This window comes from Dryobates pubescens, chromosome 10, assembly GCF_014839835.1.
Source record: "Dryobates pubescens isolate bDryPub1 chromosome 10, bDryPub1.pri, whole genome shotgun sequence".
NCBI lineage: Eukaryota > Metazoa > Chordata > Aves > Piciformes > Picidae > Dryobates > Dryobates pubescens.
Window position 1 is genome coordinate 37,263,310 of NC_071621.1, and position 22,913 is coordinate 37,286,222.

The 22,913-nt window shown below is 49.6% G+C and overlaps 1 protein-coding gene across 1 annotated transcript in view; it reads left to right on the plus strand.

Annotated features, from left to right (window-relative positions):
• The window catches only part of ME3 (malic enzyme 3), a 130,326-nt gene extending 111,635 nt beyond the window's left edge, over positions 1-18,691 (plus strand). The window contains exons 7-14 of the mRNA XM_054164774.1: positions 1,528-1,637; positions 13,176-13,273; positions 14,477-14,590; positions 15,253-15,358; positions 15,919-16,061; positions 16,921-17,094; positions 17,514-17,612; positions 18,426-18,691. Coding sequence (XP_054020749.1) covers positions 1,528-1,637; positions 13,176-13,273; positions 14,477-14,590; positions 15,253-15,358; positions 15,919-16,061; positions 16,921-17,094; positions 17,514-17,612; positions 18,426-18,587 — 1,006 coding nt within the window. The 3' untranslated portion in view covers positions 18,588-18,691. The remainder of the gene's footprint in view (positions 1-1,527; positions 1,638-13,175; positions 13,274-14,476; positions 14,591-15,252; positions 15,359-15,918; positions 16,062-16,920; positions 17,095-17,513; positions 17,613-18,425) is intronic.
• The last annotated feature ends 4,222 nt before the right edge of the window (positions 18,692-22,913 follow it).

The window sequence follows — 22,913 nt, forward strand, 5'->3', positions numbered from 1 at the left end:
GCAAAAGAAGAAAATCTGAATAGGAGGTATGTAAGGTGATGCTGCCTCTGCATTGCTTACAGTCCCAGAAGAGGCTCAGGTCTCTCACACAGAGCGCCTATTTAGAACCTTTTCAGCTGCCTGCAGCCCAGTGGCTGCTAATAGCTGAATTATTCATCCCCTGAGCTTCTCCCACCTCCCTATCACATCTATGTGAGAGAAAAGATTACTTACAGCCTTTTTAGATATTAATCACAAAGCTTCAGGGCAGCCTAGAGTTATACCAAGTGCTGAAGGTGTACAGATACAGAGCAGTCTGACTATTGCCTGGTTGTTAGAAACGACACACTTGCCCTGATGTTAGTGGGTCATTATATAAAGCTTGCAATTATTTCCTGACATTTGGCTCTAGGGGTCTCTAGCTGACACTGTGTGGTGGTTTCCTGCAAAGCAACTCAGCAGAGAGGAGTATTTCTGAAGCACAAAAATGCTCTAGCTGAAATCACACCTTAAAGCACTCGGTCCCTGGGATCATACAAGCACTTTTCTCATCTCTACAGTTGAAATGAGCACTTGGAGATGTCTCTGTAATGGATGCTTCCTTGGCAGCCAGATATTCTGTATTGCACCATGACAGCTGAAATACTCAATGCAAAGAGCATCTCCTTCACTTTGAGAAGCTCCTTAGTAAATACACCACTGAAAATTTCATACACCGACAGTCCAAAGATGAAGATAGGTAGAGAGAGAGATGGGGAGAGAGAGGGGTTTGGAGCACAGCCCTGTGAGGAGAGGCTGAGGGAGCTGGGGTTGCTTAGCCTGCAGAAGAGGAGGCTCAGGGGAGACCTTCTTGCTCTCTACAGCTACTTGATGGGAGGTTGTAGCCAGGTGGAGGTTGGTCTCTTCTCCCAGGCAACCAGCACCAGAACAAGAGGACACAGTCTCAAGCTGTTCCAGGGGAGGTTTTAGGCTGGAGGTTAGGAAGAAGTTCTTCCCAGCAAGAGAGATTGGCCATTGGGATGTGCTGCCCAGGGAGGTGGTGGAGTCACCATCACTGAAGGTGTTTAGGAAGAGCCTGGATGAGACACTTGGTGCCATGGTTTAGTTGATTAGATGGTGTTGGGTGATAGGTTGGACTCGATGATCTTGAAGGTCTGTTCCAACCTGGTTAATTCTATTTCATTCTATTCTATTCTATGCTATTCTAATCTATTCTACTCTACTCTACTCTATTCTACTCTATTCTACAGATAAATGCACATATTCCTTGAGTCCCTTGAATTGTGAATACAATTTATTCTTTAGATACTCCACAGTTCACAGCAGGACAGTGTATCAGAGGTTGGAAGGGAGGTCAAGAGATCATGGGTCTGAGTGTATGGACCCTGGGAAGGGTCCCTGTGCTCCTCTCAGCTGTTACTCTGGTGCATTTCTCTTAGGACATGTGCTAGAATTCTAGCTACATTGTCCTGGTGAAAGATGTACGTAACATCCAGTGTTGTGGGCAGGCTTGCACCCCTTCTGATGTGCAGGTGTGTTTGTCTGCAGGTACGGCATGAATTGCCTGATCCAGTTTGAAGACTTCGCCAATGCCAACGCTTTCCGGCTGCTCCACAAGTACCGCCACAGCTACTGCACCTTCAATGACGATATTCAAGGTGAGCACTGCTGCCCAAAGGCAAGCTTCACCCTCACCTTGGCACGAGGAAAGATGATTAAGATCAGGAGGTTATTATTGTACAATACTCAGAGGCCTGATGAATTGTGGAGTTTACACAGGAGCACTTTAAAATGTAAACAAAAGCACAGCCATCGAAACTGAAAACTCAGTCTCCATTGTTTGTAGGCATTTAGCTGTTCACGACAGAAATGCTGTTCAAGGCAGAAAATTCATCATATGCTTTAGATTATTGAGATAATCTGGAGAGTTCCATTCATTCTCTGTAATGTAGCTAAAACAATCATGACATCTCAGCAGTTGTGCAAGACTCTCTGTTTCCAGGAGCCAGGTGGACATTAGCTGATCCTGAAAATGTCCCTCTGTTGTTATCCTTACTGCATGCACAAATGAAAAGCTAAACTGCTTCTTTCTTCTCCATGGATGCTAACTCCACTCTAGTCTGAGAACAGATATGCTCTCCCCTAGAGTGGTTAATGTAACTCTTCCAGTGCCACAGAGAAGTGACAGCAGCAAAGCTGGAGTTGTTTACCAGCACGTCTCCCAGGCCCTGTGAGGCTCAGCAGTCAGCAGAACTGCTCAAATGAGCAGAGGGAAGCAAGCTGCATCCTGGTAGCATCCTGGTCTTATGATGACTCTGCTATAAAGCATTGGAAGGGCTGTTTGGCCAGTCAAGAGGGGCAGGATCTTCCCAAGTGATTATAAATAACCAGTTATTCTCCTGTGAGTCTCTTCATCTTTCCTTCTTTTGTCTAGTCCTGCTTGCAACATGCAGAATCTTCCAAGGTTTGTTGATTTAATCATTGGCAGTTGGTTGGGATTATCCTCACTCAGAAGAGACTGAGAGAAATGCCAGTCACATTTTTCACACAGTGCTGGCTCTTTGGGGAGCAAACTATCCAGCACTATTTCTGCATCAGCTGCCATTCCAGCAGTATTAGGCAGTGTGTGTAAAGAGCTTGGTCATATGTGCCATGACACAGCTTGTGGGAATATGGTTGGTGTGACAGGCTGCACTGTCCTGCTCAAAGGCAGAAGGCTTTAAAAGCAGAGGGGCTGAAGGTGTTTCAGAGGTGAGATAGATTCTCCTGTACAAGAAGACTCATTAGGGGTCCTTGCCACCTACAGAAGCTTTCAGTGGAGAGAGGAACACTGGAATATGAGATACAGTTTTGAATGGAGGAACTCAAAGTATTCTGGAGGTGGAGAGGTGAAGCCTATGCTAAGAAGCCAGTGATGTGAAAGTTTATTTCAGATAAGTTGCTCTCTCTGCAGGTGGAAGAAGACTCATCAGTTGAAAGGAGAAGAGGCCAGGTGATGTGTGGGCCTGGGGTTTTTCTCAAGGAAAGTTGAGTGGATCAGAAAGGTTTCTTGGTGAATTGCAATGGTTTCTAAGACAGAGAGAAGAGAGAGAGGATATTAAAGCAAATTTCAAGAGGCTGAGTGGGAGGCAGGAGACTATTTTACAGTGTCTTTTTGGCCTAGTTGAATGCCTCAGATGGTTCCTGGAAATTACTTCCCTGGAGAGGCAAACCACATCTAGGAGGAAGCTGTAAAACAGCATTACCATAAAATGGACCTTGTATGCTTTCCCCCCAGTTAGATGTCTCTCACAGTGCATGGGAGATGTCAAGTCCTCTGCAAACTGCAAAGTTCCACCTGTGAAAACAACAGGCTTTTACCTCTCACTGAACTCCCTTACATTCTCAGATCAAGCATCTAGCTAGCACTGGTTTCACAGTCGTAGACAAGGAAAGAAATCCTGCTGATCTTTTGCACAGGCAAGGGATGAGGCAAGGGAAGCAAGTCACCATTTCAGGCTCTTTTATGTAACTGTTAAAAAGAAAAAGGGATTTCAAGCCAGGGTCATAGTCAGCAATGAGTTTTGGAGACCTTTGGGAAGCTGATGGAACTTGCATCTATTCAGTTAACTCTGTCTTAGAGTCGTGTCAGGCATTAATGGAGTTGAAGCTGGGATGAGCAGTCCGATTTACCACCCCTCTCTATCCCAGATGACATGAGAGAGGTAGAAAGTGCCATTTTCTCACTTACACTCTCCTGTTCTTTTGGTTTGCCTCAGGCTTTCTCTTTTCTAACATGCTGGTGTTTCATGCTTCACCTACTATGTAAAAGTGGGAGAGAGTTCAATGCAAATTGACTTTCAAATGCTCGATGAGGATCACACGGTCCTGTCTAAGGAACCCCAGTTTGTTTTACTCCAACCAGGCAGCCTCCTCAAGCCTGAATTATCCCAGCTCCTGAGCCAGTGTTGTTTCAAGTGTATTGATTTAAAAACACATCTGAGGCACAAGCAGTGCAAGTTAGGTCAGGCCTGAGCCACTGATGAAAACTCATTGTCCATGGGTTAGTGAGCCCCTGAACGCCATGTGCCTACACACACGGATGTGGGAAGAAAGGATAAATTACTCCACTTAATCTCCCTTGGGCCTCACTCTTGCTGCCTCGGGGCCTGCATGAACTGAAAGCAGTCTAAAATATTAATGCCTGCCTTTGGGGTGTTTTTGTCATACAAATTACTGTATTGCCAAATCCATGCTAACCCCTCAGAATTAAAGTGACTCAGACTCCTTCCAGTTGGAGCCAGCCTGGTGACGCGGAGTGGGACGCCTGCCAGGTACCACAAGCTGGGATGAGGTGATTGCTCTTATTCTGAAAGCCATTAGCCTGGGAGCTAGCAGGAGCTGGCTCGAAGTGCTCACCCCATAGGAGCTCCCCATTAAGGGAGTGCTTCTCCTTCCTCTATGGGGGTGATGACATCAGTCCTTTCCCAGCTCTGTCTGAGTTCATGCAAGGGGCAACAGCTTCAGTTTCAGCTCTAGGGGAGAAAATTGATTGTCACTTCTTCCTTTTCCCAGTAAAGTACCAGGGCAGGCGGTGAAGCAGGCATGTGAAATTGGAGGGACCTGAGAAAGCTTTAGATCCTGCTCTTTCTCTGCCTGCTGTAACTTTGCTCCACTTAATTGTGCACAGTGATAAAGTCAGACAACTGAAGGTCTTACAGAGGTGTCAAGGCTTGTGAACCACTCAGAAAGGCATCTCTGGCTTCCTACTTCCTGCAAGAAAATGTGTACAATCACTGAAGAGGTTAGTTTGGGAGGGACCTCTGAACATCACCCACCCCCATTTGAGTAAAAGGTGATTTCAAACATAGATCTGACTCTGACATTTTGGTGGCAAGTGGTGGCCCTCAGGGGTCCACACAGGAGCAATGGTGTTGAATTTCTTCATCAGTGGCATAGACAATGGAATCAAGTGAACCCTCTGCAAGTTTGCAGCAGCACCAAGCTGAGCAGTGTGGCTGACATGCCAGAGGGATGGGATGTCATCCAAAAGGACCAGGACAAGCTGGAGAAGCAGGCCCATGGGAACTTCATGAAGTTCAACAAGGCCAAGTGCAGGGTCCTGTACCTGGGCCAGGGCAATCCCCATTGTCAATAGAGGCTGGGGGAGGATGTGATAGAGAGCAGCCCTGTGGAGAAAGACTTAGTGGTACTGGTGGATGAAGAGCCAACAGTGTGCACTTGCAGCCCAGAAAGCCAGCTGTTTCCTGGGCTGCTTCAAAAGAAGCAAGAGCAGCAGCTTGAGGGAGGCGATTCTCCCCCTCTGCTCCACCCTGGTGACAACTGTGTCCAGCTCTGGAGTCCTCAGCACAAGAAGGCATGAGTCTAGACAAAAAAGATTATCAGAGGGCTGGAGCACCTGTCCTGTGAGGTGAGACTGAGAGAATTGAGGTTGTTCAGCCTGGGGGAGAAAAGAAGGCTCTGAGGACTCCTTATTGTGGCCTCTCGGCATTTAAAGGGGGGCTATAAGAAAGATGGGGACAGTTTTTATCAAGGCATGTTCCAACAGGACAAGGGGAGAGTTAGACTAGGTCTTGGGAAGACATTTCTCACAATGAGGGTGGTGAAACACTGGCACAGGTTGTCCAGTGAGGTGGTAGATGCCCCATCCCTAGAAGTACTCTAGGTCAGGTTGGACAGGGCTCTGGGCAAACTACTCTGGTTGAAGATATCTTTGCTTACTGCAGGGGAACTAGAGTAGCTGATCTTTAAAGGGCCCTCCAACCCAAACCATTCTATGGTCCTGACTAGGGCTCTGTGAGCACATGCCTCCCTGTCTTTGTGTAATTCCAGCACAGCCTTCAAAGCTGTGCACTGAGTAACCCACAAATCAGCAGCAGTTTGTGCCTGGGTTAAGCAGAAGTGGGATCAGATGCATCAACCTGTGAGTGGAATTTGTCACAGCTTGCAGAGCTGCAGCAGAAAGCCTTTGCTATCATTGTGGGGGTCTGTTCTTGTTAATGCTGGGGGGGGAACTTCAGCCCCCCACAAGCATTGTTCAGTTATCTGATCAGACACAACAGAAGTGTTACTCACTGTGAGGATGGTAGAACACGAGGACAATTTGTGCAGAAAAGCTTTGGCACTTTCATCCTTTGAGGAGGCCCTAAAGCAATCTAAATTCTGTTGGAGCTAACTGCTTTGAGCAGGCTCAGGGCAGGATGCTCTGCAGGCATCTCTTCCAACCTGATGTTTTCTATTCAAAGGTTGTGCTCCTGGTCAATCAGCATGCTATCCTCCATGTCAAACGAGAGTGCTTCAGGTGTAGGTTACTTACTCAGTACTGAAACCAGGGTAGGTTTAGACTGGAGATTAGGAAGAGTCTTTTCACAGCAAGAGAGGCCAGGCACTGGAAGGGGCTGCCCAAGCAGGTGATTGAGTCACCAGTCCTGGATGTGTTTAAAGGTTGTTTGGCTGTGGTGCTTGGGGTTGTGGTTTAGGGGTGAACCTTGGTTGGGCTTGATGATCCCGAGGGTCTTTTCCAACCTGAATGTTTCTGTGATGCTGTGAAACAGCAGAAGCTGTCCTGCAATGTTTGTCAGAGCTGCAGAAAAACTAAGACATCTCTACCACGTTCTGTAATTCACTGTGTTTGATCATGTCATTCAAAAGCCTTTCACACACATGGGCAAGGCAGAAAGAATAGTGCACAGGAGCACAAGTCTACTGTCTCCTGGCCCTGGGCATCTTTAACAGTCCTTTAAAACTGGACTTGCTGTGACACCAAAGAACCACCAATGACTGGTTCAGATTTATCTGTATCCAGTTCAGGATGCTCTAAGCAGATGGAATTTCTAAAACCCTGAACACCTACACCCTGCAAATGAAACTTTTTCAAGGCACTTCAGGAAGGGAAACCCCAAATCACTATCCACATTAAAATCACCCACCCTCTTCTATTTCCACAGTCCCTCCACATCTCAAGTAGTCCTCTAGAGGCAGCACACAGGGGGTCCTCACTTTTGCAGAACTTCTCTTTTCCCAGCTGCTAGAGCAATGATTCCACTTTGTTGTTGGATGTGTGACTTCTGATGAGCCTCAAAGTATCTCATGACCCACCTTTTCTCCTTAGCCTAGCAGATAACCTTTCCAATCAGCTTTCCAGGGCACTTTGGGAGGCAGTGTTTCAGCCTGGAGGAATACTGCTCCCAGACCTCAGCTGAGGCTGGGAAGGAGCTGACTGCAGCGCCACACATCTGAGCGGCCTCAAACCCTTGACCAAGTTAGACATCACTCCTGTGCAGACGTGGCCTGCTGAGCAGGCACGTTGCCCTGTGCTGTGAGAAGCAGGCAAAGCTCACTTTTGGCTCAGCATTAACTAATTTCAGCAGATTAAAATGGTACAGTATCTTACTCTGTTGTTTCAGCTGGCGTGGAAAATGCATCAGTAATTATCACAGGAAACTAAGAGGAGTGGGGAGCACAATAGGAAGGGAGCTCTGGACGTACCCTGCTGCAGAGCAAAGCAGGCTATGTCCTGCCAGGCATGCTTTCCCTGTGGGGATTTACCCAGCCTGAGGATAGATGTGGGGATGGTCTCAGTTCTCTACCAGTTACCATTATTAGGCAACCTGCTGTGCCTGCAGCAGCAGAGGCTCCTGCATTTTCCCTTGGCACAACTACATGTAACTGTTTAAGGCCTGGCTTCTAGGCTTGTGTCTCAATCACACACTGACTGCTAAACAAGCCAGGTCACAACAGTGTGGACTCCTGGGTGTAAATGACCCTTAGTGGTGCAGGGACCTAAAGATGTGGCCTGTACCTTCTGTCCTTTTGGGGATTGTAACATTTGGTCTGCTTTTCTTGCTCTGTTTCTCTTGTTCACTGGCCATCACCATTGCAGCATGCATCACCTCTGGTTTAAGCTCTCTGTGGTCTGCAAGTCCAGGCTAAGCAGGCAAAAGGAACAGAGAAATGGGGCTGTGCACTGACCTGGTTTAGCTTGTTGGTGTAAAACCACATCCACAGGGTCTCCACTGCTGCAGTGGGGACAAGGATGCTTTCCTGCAAGGTGCTGGCAGCTGCCTGGTCTTCGTGGACCAGATCGTTCAGTCTGCCTGGGGGTACAGCCTGTGTCCTGGCTGGCACTCTGCACAGGAGGAGTGTGGGCAGTGCTGCAGGTCAGCACTGCACTGTGTAGTCCAAGCACTTTACAGTGGACATCTAGGAATGACCTGCAATTAGGCATCTAGTTTAAGACAAGTTCTACATATTCATTATCTGGCAGCTTTTCTCCTCTCTGTCCCTTCACGGGAGCCTGCAGCCATGGAGGTGAAAACCTTGAGCTGCTCCAGCAGCTTTTTGCTTCAGCTTTCTTGTGTTTGAGTTTTGGTTCTGCATTTGGAGTGGATCTGGACAAGCTCCACTCTGCTTCCCAGTAGCAGGTGGGACTGTTGCAGGGAGTCAATGTGAGCTGGTGTTTGGGAAAGCCCTATGCTTCCTCTGCATCCATAAATTTAGATGTATTGTCTTGGCTGCCCTCTGCTCGAGCTGTCAAACTGGTGTCTGCTGCTCCCTGGGCCTTCATCTTGGCACAGCTGTGATGGGGTGAAGGGTAAGCAGGTGGGACAAGGGTGAAAAATAAAAGGGGAGGCTGAATTCAGCCATCTCCTTGGCCCTGTGCAGTGGCCAAGGGAGAATCACTCACGTGGCTGTTTGTGAAGCAATGGGCAGTGGGGTGGCTGTGTGCTCACATTGCTGCTGCTGTCAGAAGGGTGCAGCATGGTGGTTATGCTCTGCACCACTCAGCCAGTGCCTGGAGCTGGGTGACAGGGCACTGGCAGCCCTCAGCATGGGGGAACTCTTGTTCCCAGGCACTTGCAGGGTCCTTTCTTGCCCCTGTGTTCCCTGCTTAGCCACCGGCTGATGTCACACATGGGACAGCCCTGACATTGTCACTGGGCAGCACCTTCCCTGTCACACTCATGCCAGCACTGCCTGTAACTCTGTGTGCAAGGCTTCTTCACCCCTCTGCCTTTTCTTTCCACTCTGAAGGCATAATAAGGTCCCTGAGTATGGATACCTCTGGGCTGCAGCCTTTCCCATCTTGAAGGGTCTTGAAACTGTGGAGCTATTTCTGTCCCCCAGCCTTGCTCCAGCGTAGCTCCACTGACATCTGCTGGGGTTTGTTCTTAGTGTAGTGCAAGAGGAACACCAACCTCAGAGGGGGTTTCTGTAGTGTGTTACAAAATTCTGCATGTTCCTGAGTGCCAGAGATTACTTCCTAAGGGGATGGTCATTTCTGAGTGTACCTTTGTTTTCCTGTTGCTCTGGGATGCTCCTGAGGTGTGCTTGCTGTTTTGTGGCACCTTGTTGAGGGTTCACTTGGAGTTGGGACAGATGGGATGGTTTGTGAGAATTTTCCTTTCTTGTCTTTGTGCCTCTCCACATCTCACCTCAGATACAGACCAGCCAAGCTGGCTCTTGCTAATTACTGAAGGAAGTAGTTAGCTGTCCCAGCAGTATTCAATCTCTTTGGAAACAGACAGACCGATGTGCTGAAGGGTGGCTGTTGTTTTGTGCCACAGCTCATGGTGAGGAGTGTCCTCTCCCCTCTCAGCTCATGCTGTGGGGCTATTCAGAACTGAAGCACAATGGTGAGCCAGTTCCTTACACGGACCAGTTGTGAGCTCTCCTCCATAGAGATGCTCTATGGCTGCATGCTCAGAAATTGTAATTATCAAAGGAAAATACTGAGATGAGGCCAGGGTAGAGTGACTTTGGTACTTGAGTAATGAGGGTGAGATGCAGCAGGGAAGACATGGAACCACTACAGAGTCCCTGGAGAGGGAGGAGGAGGGCTAGGAATGGCAGAGCTGAACAGAGTCCTGCTGTTAGTCAGAGCTGCAGTGCAAGTGCGGGGGGATGAGTAATGGCACACCCAGTCCCACAGGTCTCCACTCTGCAAAATGCACACTGCAGCCATGCACCCTTTCTTCTCACACTCCCCCCTTCTCAAATTCCTGCTAGTGACATCTTTGAAAGACCTCAAGCCCCTCTGCTGAGTGTCCCACCAGCACTGTCCATTTACATGGGTTTGCAGCATTTGCCCCACCAGACTTCCTGACAATCACAGGGTCTGAAGCAATCTTGCCTGAGTCAGGGCCAAGAGGAACAAGATACTTCCCAATGACATCTTTCTCCTAAATACTTTCCAGGCATCCATTGCTGCTGATGCTGTGACCTGACCCTTACACTGCTGCACTGTAATTGTTCCACTTGGGGATTTTGTTCCTCTGATCACTTCCCCACTCCCACCCACACAGGGACTTGGGGATTTCCTTGCTCAGTGAGTCTGGGCTGTAGTGTGTGAGCATGTGTGAGCCTATGTGTAGGCATTCATTGTCTGCTGCATGTCACAGGAGTTCAAACTGCCAGGCTGGGGTCCCTTCCTCCACAGCTGAGGTGCCTGCAGTAGAAGTACCTACATGCACGCCAGTTATCTTGCCTCCCTTACAAAACTCTGCTGGTAGTAACAGTTCTAGGGCACGTTTCATTTGACCCAGTCCAAGTGTCTGCCTTAGCACAGGCAGGATTATACATGTTTGGGGCACCACAGTGTAAGAGAGACAGGTGCTGGAATGGGTCTAGAGAAGGGCAACAAAGCTGGTGAAGGGTCTTGAGAACAAGCAGCTGAGGGAGCTGGGGGGAGACTTTATCCCTCTCTACAGCTACCTGAAAAGAGGCTGTAGAGAGGTGGATGTTGGTCTCTTCTCACAAGTCACAACTTACAGGGCACCAAAATACACAGGGGAGGTTTAGGTTAGACATTAGGAGAAACTTCGATAGCAAAAGGGTTCTCAAAAGACTGAAACAGGCTGCCCAGGGAAGTGGTTGAATCACCATCCCTGGGTGGATTTAAAAGCCATCTGGATATGGTGCAGTAGTGGCCCTGGTAGAGTTAGCTGGACTTCATGATCTTAAAGGTCTTTTGCAACCATAGTGATTCTGTGTGATGTTTGTTTAGAGGAGTCCCTTGCTAGCATCTGGCATGGTAGCAAGACAAGCAGTCCCACTCACTAGAAACTTACCAAAACACAGAGGAAGAGCATGAGCTGGCTGTGTGACACCCGCGAAAAGCAGCACAATCCAAAACCTAGGCAGTTCTCTGGTGCTCCTTTAAGTTCCTTGGGTGTTCATTATCTGCCTCTGGAATTCTTCTAGTCCCATGGCATGGCATTTCACTAGGTAAATACAGCTTTAAAAGGCAGAGATTTAGTGCAGGAGAAACAAGAAGAGATCCTTCATATATATTGTTCAGTTGTCTGAGCTGATGTGGCACTGAAGCAGCAGAGCACTCAGTGCCTGGGGTTTTCTCCATCAACTCCCTTAAACTGTTCTCTGATCTAATGAAGGGAATTCAGCCTCGGTGCTGCAGTGAGCACCTGAGGTGATTCACTGTGAGAAAGAAGCTTATGAAGCTACCAACCATCAGTCCAGTGCCTTTTGTTGGAGGCATGCAGTGCCCTCATGAGCAAGAGCTGCTGCTGCTGCCATTCCCATCCCCGTGTGTGCGTGCTGCAGGACGCTGGCCGCTGCCACCTCTGCTCAACCACAATCACTTGTAAGTGGTGCTGATTAAGCATGCTTTTGAGAATTAAACTCTCCCTAGTTAGAAGAGCAAAATGCTGGTGAGCTAATGATACTGATAAACTCTCCTGGTCTGACCAATAAAGATTTCCTTTGCCAGAGTTTGCTAGGTTCCCTGAGCAAAATAAACCCTGTCGATAGAAGGGACTCCTCTGCCTGCACAGCTGATTCCTGTTTGCATGGAAGTAACGGGAGATAAAATCTTCACTGGGTGCCGTGACAGGGCAGTAGATGTCTGGTTTAGGTGTGGCTTTTGCGCAGGGAAAAGGAGCAGGTGAAGGGAGTTTGTGTTCTCGGTCCTGGAGAGATGAGGCAGCACCATCTGCTGGTCTCGCTGCTCGTGGTCGTGCCTTGCTCCCGAGCTGCTCTGTCTCCCACCAGGGCTGTTCACCCCAGCACCCCAGCCCCTAAGGACCCTGCAGGTGGTCTCACTGATTATAGAATCATAGAATCCATAAGGTTGGGAAAGGCCTTTAGGAGCATCAAGTGCAACCTACCGTGACCACTAAAATCCTGAAGCACCACATCTGCACACTGCTTGAACACTCAGGGGTGATGCATTGGCTGGGCAAAACTCTGATGCACTTGCTGAGTAAATGGGCAGGGAAAGAACAAATGCAGGCAACCTGGTAAAATCAGGTTTGTAAGCCTACAAGGGTTCATTGTGTGTCCAACCCAGGACCACCCACACAAGGCTTGTTACTTGTGACCTCTCTGGGTTTTCACAAAGATTTAGAGCTGGGATGGCATCAGAGTTGGAGCACCTGTGATCCAGTGTCCTTTAAACTGCTGAGCAATAAAACCTGGGCTTGGTGATCCTTCAGGGTGTCTTTCAGTTTGGGATGCTCTGTGATAAAGCTGCCTCCTTCACTCCTAGCTCACCTCTAGCACTTGTGTCCAGCTTGCCCAGGTGACCAGAGACACTACCAGTGCCTGAATCCTCATTAACCTGTACCTTAATTGATTTCTTCCCATCTTGTTCCTTCACTTGGAATAGGACATTAAGTGGACCCTGGATGTGATTGATGTGGGGTGAGGGCAGATACCAGCCTCCCTTGATGGCTCAGGGTGTCTATAACAGCAGGAGTCTGCTCTCCATGTGCTGGATTCGTTCTCACCAGTCTGGGACCAGCTCATGTTCTTGGTGACTCCTTAAGGCCAGCGAGATGTGATGGCTCTGAGTCAGCATACCACAGCATCAAGGAAGTCAAAAAAGAGAAGGTGTTGCTAGACTGGGAAGGGAAATGAGAAGGAAAGGAAGGTGATTCCATGATCACAGAGGGTTTTGTGATGAGTGCCCAACTCTGCTACCTTAAACAAGTCACATCTTAAACTCTTGAGGGGCAGCTATTAAATCCTTCTGGCACTCTGTCATTCAGAGTCCTTTTTATTCTGTATAGAGGGAAACAGGGGCTCTCCTGCCCTGATGTCTTCTGGGGATCAGTATCTCAGGGAAGGCAGCCTGATTCTTCAGTGACAGGATCCAAGAGAAGGGTTTCTGACAGTGTATCAGTAGGCTCCACAATCCATTTGCCAGGATGTCCATCTCATGAGGCTTCTGTTTCCAGGCACTGCGTCCGTTGCGGTCGCCGGCATCTTTGCAGCCTTGAGGATCACGAAGAACAAACTCTCTGACCACAAGTTTGTTTTCCAGGGAGCAGGAGAGGTAGGAATGCTCTTGGGTTTGGTTGTGGTTTGGTGGTTTTTTTCCCTAAATATGAACTAAATCGGAATTTAGAGAAAGAAAAGTCAACCATACAACTTCCTGCTTGGCTTGGCTTCATGAGAGCAAAGCACAGAAACAGGCTCCTTGTCACTGGGCAAGAGCAGGCCCAGCAGGTGGCTTCTGCTGCACAGAAGCTGCCAGTAATCTTTTGGTGACCCTTAACACATGAATCCCAGGCAGACTTCCTGAATGCCGTGAGGCTGCCCGTGTGTCAGGGGGGTTCAAGCACCTTGAGGGCTGCAGGAACGTTAAGGAGGTTGGTTTGAGTCCTCAGGGCTGATATTCAGGGTAAACCAGAGCCTCTTTAGCAGCACAGTCAAATGGACTCAGACTCGAAGGACCATAAGAACATAACCTCACTTCTTGGAGTCAGTCATATGCCCCTATGGCAGAAGCCCAACAGTCTGTGTGATGCCTTCCTCAAAAGGAAAGGAAGCAGGAAAAGTATCCAAAAGCCTGGGCTGTGGACTGAAGGTGCTGGTCCAGATTCTGGCTCAGCTGTTGCCCACTTGTGGGACCTTGGGAAGGTCTGCTGCTCACTGTTTGTCTGTCCCTCTGTGTGAAATAATGACTGTTTGTTCTCTTTCTCTACCTCCTCTGGCAGATATGTCTGTGCTGGTCACCATCTCTGTGACACAGAGACCCATTCTAGCCTTGTTTGTTCTCAGCCAGGCAGGGGGCCCAGGCAGAGCTGTAGGACCACTAACACATACAGCAAATCCAGGGCTGCTTCCTCAAGCAGGAATGGGAGAAGAGGACTTTAATCTTGGCAGTATTTCAGATGCAACAATCCCACATAGCTTCTGTACTGGCATCACCACCAACACTTGTTCAGTGTCTGCCCCTTTCCTCTCCTGCAGCAGCTGGCTTAATGATAGACATAGCCTGTGCCTCTCAGGGTAGCACCTCCACTGCTCCAGGCTTGCAGGCAGCCTGCCCTGCTGGGTGTTTGATTTAGGTTCTTTCTGTCTTTATGGCACCACCTAAAATCAGGCCCATGCCATGGCACTGCCCAGCCACGGGACAGCAAGCTTCCCTGCTTTGCACAGTGCTGAGGGGTGAGCCCAACACATCTCTTGTTTCAAATCTTGCCCCTCAGCAGATGATGATACCCCTATGAAATGTTTCTATCCTGTGTTCCAGGCTGCAATGGGCATAGCTCATCTCATCGTCATGGCCATGGAAAAGGAAGGGACTTCACGAGAAGATGCCATCAAAAAGATTTGGATGGTGGACTCCAAGGGACTGATTGTGAAGGTAACTGAGAAGCTTCATTTCCTTGCCTCCTCCTGCAAGCTAGAGAGAGCCCAGAGCAGCAAATACCTTGGACTCCTGCTCAGCCCCAGAGTAAGGGCTGCAGTTTCATTGGTGTCAGCAGAGCTCTTCCTATTCAGAGGACTACGTCTCCTGGGGACAGCTTTGTACCAGCAGCACTGGCTGTCCTAAAGTCAGTGCTCAGACTGGGCCTCTGAAGTGGCAGGATGCACTGCTGGGCATGGTCTCAAGCAGTGCTAGAAATCTTGCATGCCATAAAGGGCATTACAACAACAACATCGTGCCTGGCTTCGTGGTCCAACCTGGCCCAGCTCTGCTTTGCACTAACTGAGTCCTCAGGGCCTCTGTCCTTGTCTCTCCTCAGAGTTGAGGGGACTTGTGATACATGTACAACTTCTCTGCCCTGGCAGACAAATCCTTCCTCCACACCATCAGTGTATTTTGGAGGATGGGAGGAGCAGAGACCAGCCCCACAAGATATTCCACCAACACAGTCAGTGCCTGACTGGCTGATGCTGAGGTTCTGCTCTGTGGAGTGTGGTTTAGATAGAGGGCCATGAGATGAAATGAACCAAGGAGTTACCATGCTGTATCTCCAACTTTTGCCAACAGAACAAAGCTTGACTCCTCCTTTTTCCTCACAGGGCAGGAGCCACTTGAACCACGAGAAAGAAATGTTTGCCCAGGACCACCCCAGTGTGAGCACGCTGGAAGAGGTTGTGCAGAAAGTGAAGCCTACAGCACTTATAGGTGGAGTTCCCTTAGCATAACCTTTTCACATCAATTCAGTTCTTAGGACAGATTCTTTCTTCCAGGTCCTCATTTTATTCTCCCAGTCAAAATGAAAGGAGCTTCTTTTACCCTCACTTTGTCAGTTGAGTTCTCCACATCCTTTCCCCTTCAACCATGGAGCACAGGCTTCCTCTCTTTTGGAGCTGCAGGAGCCTTCCCAGACAGGCCCCCAGGAGGTGCTGGGGGTGTCAGGATCTGGGGCTCTTGGCAGCAAACATGGCCCTGGGAGGCTGGGCAGGGTCAGGGTAACAACAAGCCGCTCAGGCAGGTCTTTGGAGGCGAAGTGTTGCAGCCAGACTGGCCTAAACACTGATCCCCTCTCTGCCCAGAGAAGCAGAGGGCTTTATTTTGAGATGGGCTTTTAATGCTGCCACCTTAGGAGAAACCTTCCCACCTGCAGCTCCTGAGGTGGAGCCTGTTCACAGGTTACTCACCAGCAGAGGCACCCGAGAGGGCTCTGTCCGATGCGCTGCAGGCAGGCCTTTGGAAAGCACCATCTCGCTCTGCTGCTGTTCCAGGTGTAGCAGCTGTTGCAGGGGCTTTCACTGAGAAGATTCTGAAGGACATGGCAGCCTTCAACGAGAGGCCAATCGTGTTTGCCCTGAGCAACCCCACGAGCAAAGCGGAGTGCACCGCGGAGCAGTGCTACCGCCTCACCCAGGTACTGCCGCTCAGCACGGGGCAGCTGGCTGTGCTGTGGCCATGGCTGCACCAGGGAAGCCACAGTGCTGCAGGGTGGTGGGCAAGGAACAGTGGCCATAAGTTGAAGTAAAAGAGCTTCAAGCCGGTCATAAAAAGAAGCTTGCACACTGTGAGTAGAGTCAGGAGGTGGGACAGGGGCCCAGACTGCTTGCACAGTCTCTGTCCTTGCAAACTGTCAAGACCAGGCTAGATAAAACCCTAAGCAACCTGGCCTGGCTGCATAGCTAGTCTTGCTGTGAGCAGGAGTTTGGATCCCTACCAGCCTGAATTACTTTGTGATCCTTCACCCATAGCTGTCTGAGATGTCTCATCCTTCCAGGCAACTGTCCCTTGTGTTTCGGCAGCCTGGTTGTTTATGTGACAGCTTCATCACCCCGTTTGGACCCAGCGTCTCTGAAGAATTATCGTCATGTGGCCTGACTTAGTGTGAGAGGAGGCCTTGTCTGTCTCTCCTCTTTGCCCTTTCCACCACCTGCTGCTGGCTAAAACAGTCACAGAGTCCCCAGAGCTTTCTCTCACACGCATCTCTCTTCACACTTTATGGGTGATTGATAGAGAGGAAGAGAGACTCCTTCTCGGCAAGTTCAGAGCACTTGCAGTTCAGTCACACACTCAGTGCTCAGTGGCTCACAATGCTGGGAACCAGGCCCTCCAGAACTGTCAGCCAGAGGTGGCTGTGGTGGAGCTGCCTCTCACTGACCAGCTGCAGATTTGTCCACTTGCTCGCTGGAGTCCGCTGGGCCCGGATCCTGGCGAGCAGCAGGACGGTTAAGGCTTCTCTTGTGAGTCTGGCTGCCTCTTTCTGTCTCTTTGCCCAGGGCCGGGGAATATTCGCAAGCGGGAGCCCCTTCCCGAAGGTCACCCTGCCCAGCGGACAGAGCTTCTGCCCCGGCCAAGGCAACAACGCCTACGTCTTCCCAGGAGTGGCGCTGGGAGTGATTGCTGGCGGAGTTCGGCACATCTCCGATGACGTCTTCCTCCTCACTGCAGAGGTTTCCAACTGGCACTGAGCTCGTGGGTTTAAAAGATAATGAGAGGCAGACACCTCTGCTCCAGGTGTTTTCAGGCACCTGGCCTGAGTGGACATGGCACAGCCTCAGCAAAAAGAGCCCACCACCTTTCCCAGTCTCAGGGGCTTCCACTGCACCTACAGAGATGCAGGGGTTAGGACAGGGTTTTTCCTCACCCTCCACAAATTCTGCCCTGGCACAGCACTTCCAGCCTTCTGGCAGCAGTGTAAAGCCTGTAACGAAACGTATGCAGACATGTCTTTTGAATAGTTCAGCAGTCCCCACTGAGAACTAGTGCCAGCCCCACCGCTGCTGAGGGGTCAGCCACAGGTGGTGTAACGCTAGCGAGTGTGGGATGTTACTGAGGCCATCTTTACAAGTGACATTTCTCTTCTTCCTAGTCCATTGCTGCTCAGGTGACAGAGCAGAACCTTGCAGAAGGAAGACTCTATCCCCCCTTGAGCAGCATCAGGGAGGTGTCTCTCAAGATCGCTGTGAAAGTGAGTGTCTCCGCTTTTACTGCCACTCTCTGTGCTAGGGAGGGCAGGAATTGCCATGGGATCACTTTTGCTTTCTGGGGGTTTAATTCAACTTACTCTGTGGCCTGAAGCAATGATTCCCAGGAGTCCTTTCAGCCAGAATTGCTGCAATGATTTCTCCCACCATTAAACCTTCTGTTCCTGGGTTCCTCACAGCTTACAAAGCTCTGGTTTACTGCTTGGTGCTGTGACTGCTCAGCGCTTCAGAAAACCCTTCAGATTTGAGGTCAAATTCCAACATGATGCAGGTTGCCAAAAGTCTTAAGGTTCCAGCTGCTTTTCTGGGACCTCTCCTCCTGTGTGTAATAGAGGAGCCTAAGTACCTAAATGCTACTCCAGATTTAGGCTTCTTGTCTAATTGTGGGTTGTTGCCCTGTGTACATCAAATGAGTCATTACTGTCCAGGGGACACCCACTGAGAATCATCCCATTGACCTGCTAGGAGTTACTGATGGATGCACAGTGTGGCTGAGGAGCTTAAGGGTGTGAGCAGAGGGCTGCTCTCCTCCTTTAGTTGCACACTTCCAACCACTTTGACAGGGCAAGGGTGTCCATTTCCAAGCAGCCAGTAGTTGCAGGCAGCCTGCACTCCCTCACCCGAGGGATGAAGTGTAGCTGAGTCAGGGAACTGCACAAAGAGTCAAAAAAGGGGAAAAGGCCACAGTTTTGAGGGGAGGAAAGAGGGAAGATACAGCCAGGGACAAACTGCAGGTGGTTCAACTTTGTAACATACCAACATGATTTCTTCAGTTCAGTGTGCTTATCTTTTTGCAGGTTGTTGACTGGGCCTACAAGCATGGTCTTGCTTCGTGGTACCCTGAGCCAGCAGACAAGGAAGCCTTTGTGAAGCAGTTCATATACAGTCCTGACTATGATTCATTTGTTGTTGATGATTACAAGTGGCCCTCTGCAGCCATGCAAATACAGAATGTCTAAGCTTTTGTGAGAACTGTTTTCCACTCTACCATCAGTTCCCATGGTTCATGTCATTGCTGGTATCAGTGCACCTCCAGGCCTGCAGGATGATGAAAGTAAATGAATACAAGTACTTTTTTCACTGCTGCTGCTTTTTCTCTGTGGGAGTGTATCAGGAGGGAATAAAAGAGTCCAGCCTGGGCAGTCTGTGCTCCAAGGACAGGCTGTGGCTGCAGTCTGTGCTCCAAGGACAGGCTGTGGCTGCAGTCTGTGCTCCAAGGACAGGCTGTGGCTGCAGCCTGGCCCAGTCATTCAGCGCTGCATATTGCTGCCTGCTTAGCACACTGCCCAGCTCTCAGCTCCACTGCCTCTGGAGAAGCTACCTGGGCAACCTCAGAAGCAGACAGTCCCACTGCTAGTGGGAGTGCCTGCAGGAAGTTCAGAGCACCACTTCCATGGTGGCAGCTGTATGCATGACCATGTCTCACACACAGCAGCCACACTTTGCTAGTGGCCCTCTGGATGTGGTGGGAGAGCTGCACACTTGAGCAGCACTACCCCTTTGCTCCCCCAGTGTCTGGGGAGTCTCACCCAACCTAAGCTGGTGCATGGGCCACACAGCCTGGCATGGTCCTGGTTCCACCTCCTTGGAAACAAACCCAAACCCCCCCTCAGCCCCATGGGGACAAACAGACTCTTTCCTCTCTGCAGGCCACAGTGCTCCCCAAGGGATGCACAGGGGGAGCCTGGAGACCAGGGTACTCCCAGACCCACACATAGATGCATCACTGTGTCTTCTCCTGGGCACTGCTAAGGAAGCCAGAGGACCTCCTGGGGTTCTCTCATGTTGCAAAGTCCCAGGGATGCATCCATTAGCCCTGCAGAATTGTCACACCCCTGCCAAATACTACCCCAGTGAGATGAAAGGTGCTCCTGGTCATAACTACAAAAGAACAGAGGGGCTTGCTGGTAGCATTTCCCTTCCCAGTTCTCACTGCTCAAACACAGCAAGGCCAAGGCTGATTACCACAGCGGCTTTTAGCACCAGGAGATGCACCTCATCCCTTTGGTGGTGAACCACAGCCTCTCACAGTGCCCTCATGCTTCGTAATGCCAGCACCTTTCATGCTCCTTGCATAGGCAGTTGTCACCTAGGGTGAAGAAGGGGGACAAAAGCCATCAAGTTTCAGGGTCAGGAAGAGACACAGAAGAGACACAGCTTGGCTGCTCATGCAGTGTGGAAGTCACGTTAGTGATGCTCATACAGTCATGTCTCTGCCTATAACTGGCACTGTCACAACTGGCACTGTAACAACAACTATAAATAACAGCAGGTATAGCTAGGACAGTAACTGTAACAACCATAACTACATAGCTATATAACGATATACCTATAACTATATAACTATATATCTATAACATAACAACAGGTATAACAAGAATAGGAACTGTGACAACTATAATTGTAACAACTATGACTAACAACAGGTATAACGAGAACAATAATTCTAACAACCATACTTGTAACTAGGAGAGTAACAACTATAACTGACTGTGACAGCTCTAAAGTAAAGCCAGCTTGCACACGAGGTGCAGTGGGGTTTCATGTGACAGAGCAGTTGGGGGCTCAGAAGAGCAGTGTGATGAGCCACCGTGGTGTACATAAAGGAGACAGTTCTTCAGGAATCTCTCCCAGCTGCCTCGAGAAAGGAAGGGAGAAAAATGAACAGGAACTGGGGACAAAGGTAAGGGGAGGACAAGCAACTTACGCTTTGACGTGAAATGCAGTCCCCACTGTGGCTCGTGGAGCTGGGAAGCAAGGGGAAGGCTGGCGAGGGCGCAGCGGGTTGGTAAATACCTTTTGTGGAAGGGATGACCGTGCCCAGCCTGGGAGCTTCCTGGCCCAGGCTGAGGCGTTGCTGCCAGCATGTAGGATTCAAAGTGGACCACTAGAGGGCTGTAGAGGACTGCTGGCTGAAGCTCCTGCGCGGCTCCGGCGGTGTGTCTCGCCCCTCACGAGGGACTTCGGCGGCAATTAATACTCTTTCCTTGTCCAGAATCACAGGATCATAAAATTGTCAGGGCTGGAAGGGACCGCAAGGCTCAGCCAGCTCCAACCCCCCTGCCATGGGCAGGGACACCTCACGCTACAGCAGGTTGCGCACAGCCACATCCAGCCTGGCTGCAAACACCTCCAGGGATGAGGCTTGCACCACCTCCCAGGGCAACCTGTGCCAGGCTCTCACCACCCTCCTGGGGAGCAACTTCTTCCTCACATCCAGTCTGAATCTCCCTACTTCTAGTTTTGCTCCATCCCTCCCAGTCCTATCACTCCTGACACCCTAAAGTCCCTCCCCAGCTTTCCTGTAGCCCCCTTCAGATACTGGAAGGCCACAATTAGGTCTCCTTGGAGCCTTCTCTTCTCCAGACTGAACAGCCCCAACTCCTTCAGTCTGTCCTCATAGGAGAGGTGCTCCAGCCCTATGCTCATCCCCATGGCCCTTCTCTGGACACCTTCCAGCACCTCCAGATCCTTCCTGTAATAAGGGCTCCAGAACTGGAGGCAATGCTCCAGGTGGTGTCTCACCAGGGCAGAGTAGAGGGGGAGAATCACCTCCATCGACCTGCTGGCTATGCTTCTCTTGCTGCAGCCCAGGATGTGAAGACAAATATCCTACAGAGGAACTCCTTACAGAAACCAGAAGGGGCTGCATGGCTGCTTTACAAGACACACTAACTAGCAAAAGAGATGAAGTCTGTGTAAGAAAACCACCAGTTGAATATTGTGGGAATTTTTCACTGCTGTGTTTTGTTTTCTAATCTGAAGCAAGAATATTTATAGCTGATCATTTTGGATTACTCTGCCTCTACTTTTAATCCCAGCAGTAGCACAAATCCTCTATCCCTAAGTTACTCTTTTTTCCTTCCTTTGAAGAATGAGATGATTTGAAACCAGTGATAAAACCAGCATAAATACAAGAAAAACATACCAATGCAGGTGATAAGCTTAACATGATGCTAAGCCCAGCCATTGGCTGCTATCTGAGTTATCCCTGCCAGGAAGAACTCTTCACTTCTCTTTGCCTGCTCAGTCATCTCCCTCTTTTCACTTAACAAAGTTGCATCTTACTCATAACCTCATCTGGTCTGGATTATTCAGGTAGCATTCTTCTCTCAGCAAAACATGTTCTCCCTTCCTCAGCACAGCCAGGCCAGCACACTGCTCAGGGCACGGTGCCACAGGCTGCTGCACTGGCCCATCATCCCCAGCACCCAGGAGCCAGCATGTGCCTTTGGCAACCGAAGGACTTCTGAACGGCAAAACAAGAATAAGCTGAGATTCTTGTTAGCTAACAATTATCACCTCCTGAATGAATTTGCCTTGTGTACTGTGTCCAGCTCCGGGCTCCTCAATTTAAGAAGGACATTAAGATACTTGAATGTGTCCAGAGAAGGGCAGTGAGGCTGGGGAGAGGTCTGGAGCACAGCCCTGTGAGGAGAGGCTGAGGAAGCTGGGGTTGCTTAGCCTGGAGAAGAGGAGGCTCAGGAGAGACCTCATTGCTGAAAGGAAGTTGTAGCCAGGTGGGGGTTGGTCTCTTCTCCCAGGCACCCAGCACCAGAACAAGAGGACACAGTCTCAAGCTGTGCCAGGGGAAGTTTAGGCTGGAGGTGAGGAGAAAGTTCTGCCCAGAAGGAGTAATTTGCCATTGGAATGTGCTGCCCAGGGAGGTGGTGGAGTCACCCAGAAAAGGCTTGGATGTGGCACTTGGAGCCATGGTTTAGTTGTCAGGAGGTGTTAGGTATTAGGCAATAGGTTGGACTTGACTCTGAGGTCTTTCCAGCCTGGTTGATTCTACGATTCTATACATCCAAGGCAGAGCCATGCTCCTCTGCCCTAACTTTTACTTCAGCCCTTCTGCCTGGTGTTTCTGTCAGCTGGCTCTAGGCTTGGAAGATCATCTAATCTACTAAGAAAAAATATTAATCAGATGTTTTTGGGTACAATCCAGGCTATGGGGTCATCACAGAGGTGCTCAGCACACCAGGCCTGTTCTTACGAGCAGCCACCTCGAATTAAACCTCTACACTTTAAGTCATTTTCTGAAGCTTCTTCCTCACAAGCTTTGACTTAATGTGCAAATCAGAGACCTTTGTTTTGCTAGCTCTTCAAGGGTGTGCTGACCTTTCAGTCCTGAAAGGAAAATCTTGATAAAATCCCTATTTAATGACTGAGCTTGAATCATTTGTCCCAGGTATGTGGATAAACAAAGAAGCTAAAGGTCTAACTATTAAACAGGGAAGAAAGGTTTTTCTTCACAGAGCAAGCTTGGCTGTTTAAATACCTAA